This window comes from Cornus florida, unplaced genomic scaffold, assembly GCF_030987335.1.
Source record: "Cornus florida cultivar Cherokee Brave unplaced genomic scaffold, ASM3098733v1 CherokeeBrave_3.0.0_Hap2_Chr02, whole genome shotgun sequence".
Classification (NCBI taxonomy): Eukaryota; Viridiplantae; Streptophyta; class Magnoliopsida; order Cornales; family Cornaceae; genus Cornus; species Cornus florida.
The window spans coordinates 46923025-46932339 of record NW_026775572.1 but is presented as its reverse complement, the minus strand read 5'-3'; the positions used below and the strand labels follow the sequence as shown (position 1 = coordinate 46932339).

Here is a 9315-nt window from a genome sequence, read left to right as displayed (position 1 = left end):
TTTGATAACTACAAAAACACACCTCCATCCCTTATATACACGTACTCCTCTATGATTAACGGTTAGAATGCATTATAGTAAGATCTATCCTCTAGAACTCCCCAACTTAAACATTTGTACTCTCTCCATTCTTCTAAAATTATCTTCAATCTACCTATTTTTATAAAATCTCCAATATTTAGAATTATCCATCTCGCTATAGCACACCTTCACAATTCTATACACAAATGTGAAAAATTTTAAGCCAATACTTATAAAAAGAATGCCAAAATTGGATTTGGAAGAGCAAGCCAAAGGAAAAAGACAACATATTGATTGTGGGGCTGCGGAGGACTTTGACCCTATTCGGTATCATAGGTTGATGAGTCTTCCCATGCATATTTGAGTATCAGAAAAAATTATACTCAAAATTGATATTAACACTGACATATGTATATGTTATATAAATTCACCTTTCCGTTTCTATGTATGTAAGATCTTCTATATTTTGTCTAACCAAATTGTTTTTACTACTAAGAAATGGCAAAATCAACCTACAAAGAAATGGCTCATGTATTATCACTAATTGCAGAGCTTCAATGCCTTTGTCATGGTTTGGAGATTTACTCTCATTGTGATAGAAGAAATCTGTCACATATTTGAGAATTTAAACCATAATTTGGAGAAATGGAAACATAGTTTGGATGTTTGAGAATTAGAATTTTTTTTTTTTTTTTTGTACTCACACACGTCTCCACTCCATTGAAACTCGAATATCTGATCTCTCTTTAAAAAAAATAGGTGTCTATTCCCACTAATCTACTGGCCTGTTGATCAGAATTAAAATTTAATTTAATTCAGGGACCCGAAGAGCATGATCAATTTTTCTTTCAACTAGCGCTGCAGCAAAACAAAAAAGCAAAAAATAAAAGTTCACTACTCAAGATTCAAATAATATATGTTATTATTCTAAATATATATATGTTACTATTCTAAATATATATATATATATATATACATATATATATAGATATATGGTAAAAAAAAAAGTTCAAAAATATAATAAATATGAACATCAAAGTCCATAAAATTGTAGTGAAATTTAAAGAACATGAGAAAAAAAATAAAATAAAAAAGATCTGAGAAAAATGTTTTTGCACATACATCATATATTAGTGCAAGAATAAAAAAATTTAAGAGAAAAATATATAAAGGAAGAAGAAGAAAATAAAAGGAAGAGATAAATGAATTTGAAGAGGAAAATTATGGGATTTTTTTTTTTTTTTTTTTTTTTTTTTCAGGGGACCAAAAAGATACTTGAAAAAGTAAGAGAAAAGAAATTATATATATATATAAACATTGTAGAGTTATTTTAGGCCCAAGTAAAAACTTCAGCTATAAAGAATTTTATTTGTTGAATACACCATCCAAATCCATCAAGCTAGTTCTAGTCAGCTTGGGTATACCCTTTTTTTTCCTGCTCATATTAAACCCCTCTTATTTATATCACAAAAATAAGCAAATTAAACTGTTAAAACTATGGCATACAAAATTACACCATTATAGCTATAAAAAACCATTTCCACTGGAGCTTACGCATAAACCAGACAGATACTTATTCCCCCATTGAAGCTGTTAACTTTGTCAAATGATTGAACTTTCTCATGCAGTCCTCCTGGTTACCTGCTCCTTGGATGTGCTCTCAAAGATCTTATCAGCATTTCCAACCTCGAACCCGTCTCGCCTATGTAACTCCTTGACCTATTGTAAGTCATTAACACAAGTAATTAGTAATAACTTGACCAACATAGAGATTGTTTAACATATTATACACATATACATACACAGATAAGTACCAAGCTCATACATTGCGAAAGCTTAGTTTTAGGTCCTGGTGATGCTAAATTCAATGTAGTTCTATTACATTAATGGTACTGTTGGTGTTCTTTACAAAACCAACAGCTTAAGAAACCTCAGTTTCAACCGAAGCATATCAAAACTCTACACGTTTATAATACACTTCAAGACGACTTAGAAAATCATTAATCTCAACATAAAAGATCTGTTTGTATTTGAGAATAAAGATTGACAATGGATTAGAAGTTTTATCAAACTGTGTTTTTGATACGAGATGAGAATTAAAGGCTTAAACAGAACAGAACATCTCCTTGTAATACGGATTAGTAGTCTGCATCTTCTGATATGGTCCCTTATGTGTAGTTGGATTTCCGCCACGAGCTCATGACATTTTCTTCTCTTATACCAAGTTAATCAATAATGATATACTTTGAAAGCTTAAACTGTTAAAGAGAGTATGTAAGCTAAATATTTAGATCCTCTAACAAAATACATCTTCTGAAAACTTATACCACAGATACTAATAAAGTAAAAAATTATCAAAATTTAGTGTTAGAAAACAAATTTGATAGTCAACATATTAAAAACCAAAATAAAATTATATGTTATCCTTTTATATAATTCTTCTAACTGTATCCAATAAAGTAATAACTGCCAAAATAGTTAGTAGGTACTAAATTTAGGCAGTTTGATGATAATTTTAACGAGATTATAGGTGGTTAAGTTTTGAGTGCTCGTTGTAGATTGGAACTTTTCAGGTACTTGTTTGAATTTCACTTTTTCAGTATTTAGGGATAAGTGAAGTGTCACTCACTTAAAAATTTATACATTTAAAGTGATACTTAGTAATCTCCAAATTGCATTATCAAGCACACTTAATTGGATAATTACATTATTTATTCAAAATAAAGCACACTATTTACTTAAAAAACAGCACCTCAATCTTTCAGAATCTTACTTTTTAGTCCATGACTATCATCTTAAACATCTCTCTTCATAGAATGGCAAAAATGAATAATCATTTTAAAATATATATATATATAGAATTTTTACTCCACTGGTAAATTTGTGAAGGTTAAAGGAGACAAGGGAATTTCCAATGCAAAAGGTGGACATTGAGGGTTAGTATCTTCCTTATATTGATTATGAAAGTTTTCTAAAAGTGTATATGTATATAGCCTTTCGTTTGGCACAATTAGGTAGAAAGCACATGGTATGTTTTGTCTAATTAGCAAAACCCTAACAACTATTGATTAAAAGTTAAAATTGTAGGGAAATGCTATAGATTCCTAGTTCAAATTAAGCTGCAAGCCTGCTGGAAAATGTAATAAATGAATTGTTACTCTCATAATATTAGGTGGCTAAAAAAAGGAACGAGGAAGATTAACTATCTAAAGATTACCAAGAATGATTATTATTTCCTAGGATATATCCTATATAAAGGGGGGAGGCTAAAGAGACCTTGGTCCATACCTAGAGCAAGAATTAATGAAATGGAAAAGAGCTTCTAGAGTGTTCTATTATCAAAAACGAATTGAGATAGAAATTTTATTGAAAGACTATTAACACAAGTGTGCTTCACTTTATTAAAAATATACGTTTGTGTTGATAAATTGATGAGCATAGATGAAGTGACAATCTTGGTAGGCATCAAGAACCATATACAACAGAAGATAATGCAATTTGAGAAGCTTGAGGCAACATAAGTTGAGTGAGGATAAGATCCGGGAAATTCAAAGCAATATGGATTGGAAACTTTTTCTAGAATAAGCAATTACCAAGTTACATTCAAGATTAATTATTCAAACAGGTGCAAACTGAAGAACTTGGAAAGAAAACTACCAATGATATACTTCTCTACAAACATATCATAGCAGTAAATTCAACAGCAATGCATAAACAGAGCAACGTTTCTAGCAAAGATTGAATATGGACTGAAATGTTTGAGGACAGCATCAATTGACATATGCTCTAGAACTAGCACTACTGTTAAACGCAGATAAAATGATGAAAAATAAGTAAGGTTTTGAAATGATTATGTAAATAATTGATGGAGCGAAGTTTGTGAAGATCATGTAAATACTTGATCAGAGAGCTGTATTCTTGAGGTTACACGGGGCATTAATACTAAGACCTCATTTTTTACCTGTATCCTGTGGAATCAATAAGTTTGAAACAAGTCGCTAAAACTTTTAAATTAATCGTTGCTGACCTCATTTTCGGGTAAATTTTTGTATTGTGGCAATACAAGGCGTTCGGCAAACTCAATATAAGAACAAGGGACTGATTCTGTGACACCATCAGAGAAATGGAAAGAGACTGAATCTGCCACAGTTGAACTTTGCAACAGAAGACCATCAGGGCTCACTGGAAATCAAGGAAACAGAGTAGTAAGTCATTTTTTCAAAATTATTAAACATGGGCACAATTAGCAAGGAATTGATAACACAACAACTCTGTAAATTCTTAGAAACTGTGGCAAAATAATTGGTCTATCCCAGTAAACCATCAAGTCTCATGGAAAGCATAATAATGTATTACAGTACTACTTAAATAATTTCCCAAACTTGCAAAATGTTTAAAAAAGCTCATTGTCAGACAAATCAAACAACTGCAACATTTATTACAATCCGAGGTCTGCCAATTTAACCGATTAGAGTTTGACATCCTGGTTAAATATCAGACTCACAAGCAGGGTGGAAACATAAACAACTTGAGGGAAAATGATCAAACCCATGATTTGAGTTCATAACTTTGAATACTGGACCAAGGATGCAACACATCCTCCAAGTGCTTAATCATATACTCCTTCCGTACCAAAATAAGTGTGCGTCTTTCCAATTTGGGATGTCCCAAAATAAGTGTCCCCTTTCAAAAATCAATGTAAGAAATTATATTTTCCTGATTCATCCAAAAGTTTTGAAGAGGTTCGTAAATAAACAATGTATATCCTTAGATTAGTGGAAATTTAAAGGGACGCGTGCATAATTGAGTGTCACCTTAAAAGTTGGACTACCCAAAAGGTCATTTATTTTGGGATGGAATGAGTATACAACATTCCAATCCACGCTAGATTTCAGGGTCTTGAAGATATAGAGACCTAATCCTCTCGGGGCATAAGGCCTTAATAACTACATCAAATTTAAGAGCTCCCTTGAGAAGCTTTAATAATCATAGAATATTTAATATGTAATAATTATTGTTAATTAGAGTTAAGCAAGCCATACAACCAACTCCCATTCTTTCCCTCCCTCCCTCCCTTGGATAAGTAAAGCCATCAGGGTCACGTCACCCAGAGGAAAACGATGAAACAACTTTAGGGGGCAAACAGGCTATCAACATGAAACAATTTAAGGGGGCACACGGGCTATCATCTTCATTTTACATTAACGGAGACATAGAAGAAGAGCCTCAAATATCTTCTTAAGTTTAGCCTCTTTTCTTGCCCATTAAATCTAACATGAAATAAAGAGAATATACGGATACCAAGAACTACTAATAAATTTTTATTGGCATTCACCTGAAGTTGAGACAGTAAGGTAATTAAAATGTGCAATTTTGTTTCATAACTTATCTGGGAAGCAGCAGAAAATGTAAGAGGAATAAGAAATTAATAGTCACAAACCCTTTAGGACACCCCCTTCAGAGTTCAACTTGAACCCATTCTCCTCAATGAATTGATTGAGACTTTTGATATTCCTCAATTTAGATTTCAGCCTATGAGTGGAAATGGTGACATGATTTAGTGCATATCCATTGACAAGGGTCCAGGCTGCATACTCACTTTCCCTGGGAATTCACAAATCAAGAGTAAGGCTTATAGAATTAATGGTTTACACAAGACCTGAAAGCAACAAGCTCAGAACAAAAAATTATGTTGCCAATTAAGCTTAGAGATAACAAAGCTAGAATGAAGTGTTAATAGAAATTGATGTAGATTATGATTGGTGTCCTTTCCTCTAGGAGTTATATATGAATTTGTTTAATAGACACTGGTGCATATGCACATAAATTAACACTATATACCTTGCCAATTGTTGGAATTCAGAATATAAGGGCTTTTCCCATGTTAAAGATCCCAGTGCACTTGCAAGAACTGCATGCTTATTTCCACTGCTAGAATTTTCAATGTATTTTTTAATAATATCCTGCATTTAAGGAGCAAAAATTTTAAGAAAAATGTACTTTAAAAGAAAATGCAAGATAGGAACAAACAGTTGCCCTTATATGAACCAGAAATGAGGATATAGACAAGTAATAACTTAAGGCCATTACCCATTATTGATCCCGCCTTGGGGGGACACTGGGGAAGAGAAGAGTAGAGACAGAAAACACTAGACGGACCTAATACATGGAATTATTTTACACAAGTGACAATCTCAGACAAAAAAAACTTGCATCATTTACTGATGCAGTATGGAATGGCCCTAATATAAAGGCATTTTAACTAAGTTTTTTGGTACAGGTAAATGATAAAAACCTTATTCAAGTAAAGCAGATCTCACCCCATTAGGGTCCTTGTTCTATTTAATAAGTATTAAAAAAAATTCAAATGGGCAAAAAAATCAAGAATACATCACATCAAACATGTAACTTTAGAATTTATGTTTGACTAAATATTATTAATACTATATAGGACAAAAATCCTTACTCATCAACTACATCATTTAAAGCATTTCCTCCTGATATCCTAATTGTATGCTAATCAAATTCAGAAATAAAAATGAGTCATGCTTGATGCTTCTTTTTACTACAAAACTTTCTTCAACATTTTCAGAGGTAGCAAAAACCAAGTAACTTTCCCCACTCTCGATATGACCATGCAAAAGTGAAAGCCCTAGACAAATAAAATAACATTAAGAAATAGCATGGCATGATCATCAACTTCATGTCAATAAAATATAGTGCATCAATATTGAAATTACATATAATTCCTGTCTCTATCACAACTATCACGGATACACTTAGCAACGGTAAAGATCTTCACTACAGCTAATCAATAAAAGTCTCAACAAACCTGAGCACATGGACTCATTTGATCCACAAGAAGTTCTGATATAAATATTCTAGGAAAGGGGCCATTAACACCACTGCCCCCGTCAGAAAGTGGAACACTTGGAGGAGAAAACCAGAGTGCTTTCAACTTCTTTGCTGGAAATCTCAACTCTTCTTGTTGTGTATAACCAAAATCAAGGAAAAAATTTGCCATAGAATCAATTCCATATCCGTTTATCTATGATGACAAAGAAAACAAAAAGACATTAAACATCAGTGATATATATTCAATTCCCCAAACAAACTATACAAGGCAAAGGCTGTCATATAAAAGCATGTGTGCGTTAAAAGTTATGCAGAGGGAATATGAGGGAGGGGAAAAAAAACACAGGCAAACACAAATATATAAATGATGAGAAGTGACGACAGCATGATTTTCAACATTGTCTGTCCTTTATAACAAAACTTTGCTATAAAAAATAGTTACAGAAGTACGGTGAAAGGGAAGGGACAAAAGATCACAGCAATGAGATAATTGACTCTTAACTAAATGAAGGTACAAAAGCAACAACAACTTATACCCCAAATGTCCTAAATGCGAGATGGTCATAGCATATCTTCTCGTCATTGACCGAACCAACAAGCTCCAAGATGGCTTTAGCAGTAGGGTTCCTATTTAAATATACTGCTTCCATACTCGCCAAGACACTCCTAAAAAATGATTCACCACCCTGCAAAAGATGTATTAGCCAAAAAAAGAAAATAGTTATTGGCACCATAACGGCGGCACACTAAATAAGCACAAACAATCAAATGATGGACTAAATGAATACACAAATACCAGATTAAAATTTTAAAAGCATTAAGGTAGTACATCAATGTTTATCATCTTCCTATAAAAAATTATCATTGAGCGAAAGACTTCGGATGGTCTAATCATTAACAATTCTAACTCCAAGTTACTCCATTTCCAAATTGCTTGACTTATATAAGTTATATGTAACTTTACCAACAACAAATTCCAATGGTGACCATGCATTATAAAGGAAATAAGAAAACAATCAAAGCATATAATTGGTAAATGGTGCACTGCCTCCAAGGACATAGTAGAGTGAAATCTAATGTATAATTAAGGATAGCCCTCGCTTAAATTTAAATCTAATACACACTCCCAATTAATTAAGAAGAAAAAAATTGTTGAAGCCTCAAACTTTTTTATTATTATTGTTATTCACAAAAAAAAAAAAAATATATATATATATATATATATAGATATATATATAGGAAACCCTTTTTTGCAAGGTAAGATTGATTTCAAAGAGAGGCACAAATGCCATCAATACACCAGTAAACAGGGGCATACCCTATCATAACCAAAACAATCATGGACCCATCTCCATTCTCCACAAAACAAGAAGGAAGGAAAAGGGGCCCAATAAAAATGAACAAAACACACACACAAACCCACTACAACCAGGACCTATCTCACCAGATTTTATTCCAATTATACCAACAAACCATGACTGACAAACTGGCTATTTTTTAAAATGAAAAGTACTAGCAATCTATGGTCTGAAAACCTGCCCATTATTAGTATTATCAACATCTAACTACATCAAATCAGATCATTCCACAGTAGCCATGTAAATCGTAAAAACATATATCTATGTGTGTGTCTAAGTATAACTATGAATGATTAGTTTCAATGATATAAAGATTCGCATGTATTAAAGAACATGAAGACAACTGTGTGTGTGTGGAGAAGTACCTGAAAAGAAGACTTTTGATTTCGATCTTCGGCCTTTGAGCCACACACAACAGAGAGATTTCGTTTTCCATCGGAAATGGGATTCATAGGGAATAGAGATCTGAAGGAAAGGAAATTTGTGGATTTGGTACGGAAAGGAGAGAGAGAAGAAGAAGAGGAAGAAGAAAATGAGAGAGACGGAAATGTTGAGGAGTGAGAATACAACATGAATGAGGAAAATCTCATTGTTTCCATGAAATTGATCTGTTCTCTAATCAATTGAAAAGACAAAACTGACGTTTGTTTGGAAGCAAAACTAGTATGCGGATCATTTAACAGTTGCTTATAAGATGATGCTCCGCCACTACTTGGACCCGCGTCCTAGACCGAGAAAGACGTGCTACATATTGATCGTTTCTGAGTTTGTGTCCAGGACAATATTTGGGTGCAATCCAGGTTGGATGAAGTTCATCCAACCTGACACGTGGACCAATCAATGTAAGACACGTGTCTAAAATAAAAATAAAAATAAAAATAAAATTAAGTTGGGTATTACCCAACTATTTGGGTTTGACCCGTTACTCTAACATTTTTAAAGGGACCAAAATATCCCTATCTTCTATTTCTTCATTCTCTTTCTCCTCTTTAATTCTCTCTCTACTGGTGGTTGGCTAAGGAAGGTGAAGGAGAGGGAAGAACCGTAAGGGCGAGGGATGAACAAACTGTGAAGCGATTCA

The 9315-nt window shown here is 33.0% G+C and overlaps 1 protein-coding gene across 1 annotated transcript; it reads right to left on the bottom strand.

The window, feature by feature from the left end:
• Positions 1-1305: 1305 nt before the first annotated feature.
• Positions 1306-9072, bottom strand: LOC132294892 (2-oxoadipate dioxygenase/decarboxylase, chloroplastic-like). The gene is made up of 7 exons (XM_059792910.1): positions 8600-9072; positions 7413-7562; positions 6854-7069; positions 5863-5984; positions 5462-5625; positions 4049-4203; positions 1306-1740 (listed from the first exon to the last, which is right to left on the bottom strand). The coding sequence occupies exons 1-7, from the start codon at positions 8831-8833 to the stop codon at positions 1642-1644; spliced, it is 1140 nt and encodes a 379-aa protein (XP_059648893.1). The 5' UTR covers positions 8834-9072; the 3' UTR covers positions 1306-1641.
• Between the last annotated feature and the right edge of the window lie 243 nt (positions 9073-9315).

What these genes read in the sequence shown, in the direction of transcription:
- LOC132294892 (XM_059792910.1), bottom strand. Translation starts at nt 8,833, where the DNA reads ATGGAAACAATGAGATTTTCCTCATTCATGTTGTATTCTCACTCCTCA. An exon ending in GAATTCCAACAATTGGCAAG is followed by an intron (nt 5,626 to 5,862) that starts GTATATAGTGTT and finishes GTGAATTCCCAG; the next exon opens with GGAAAGTGAGTATGCAGCCT. An exon ending in TGAAGGGGGTGTCCTAAAGG is followed by an intron (nt 4,204 to 5,461) that starts GTTTGTGACTAT and finishes CTTGATTTCCAG; the next exon opens with TGAGCCCTGATGGTCTTCTG.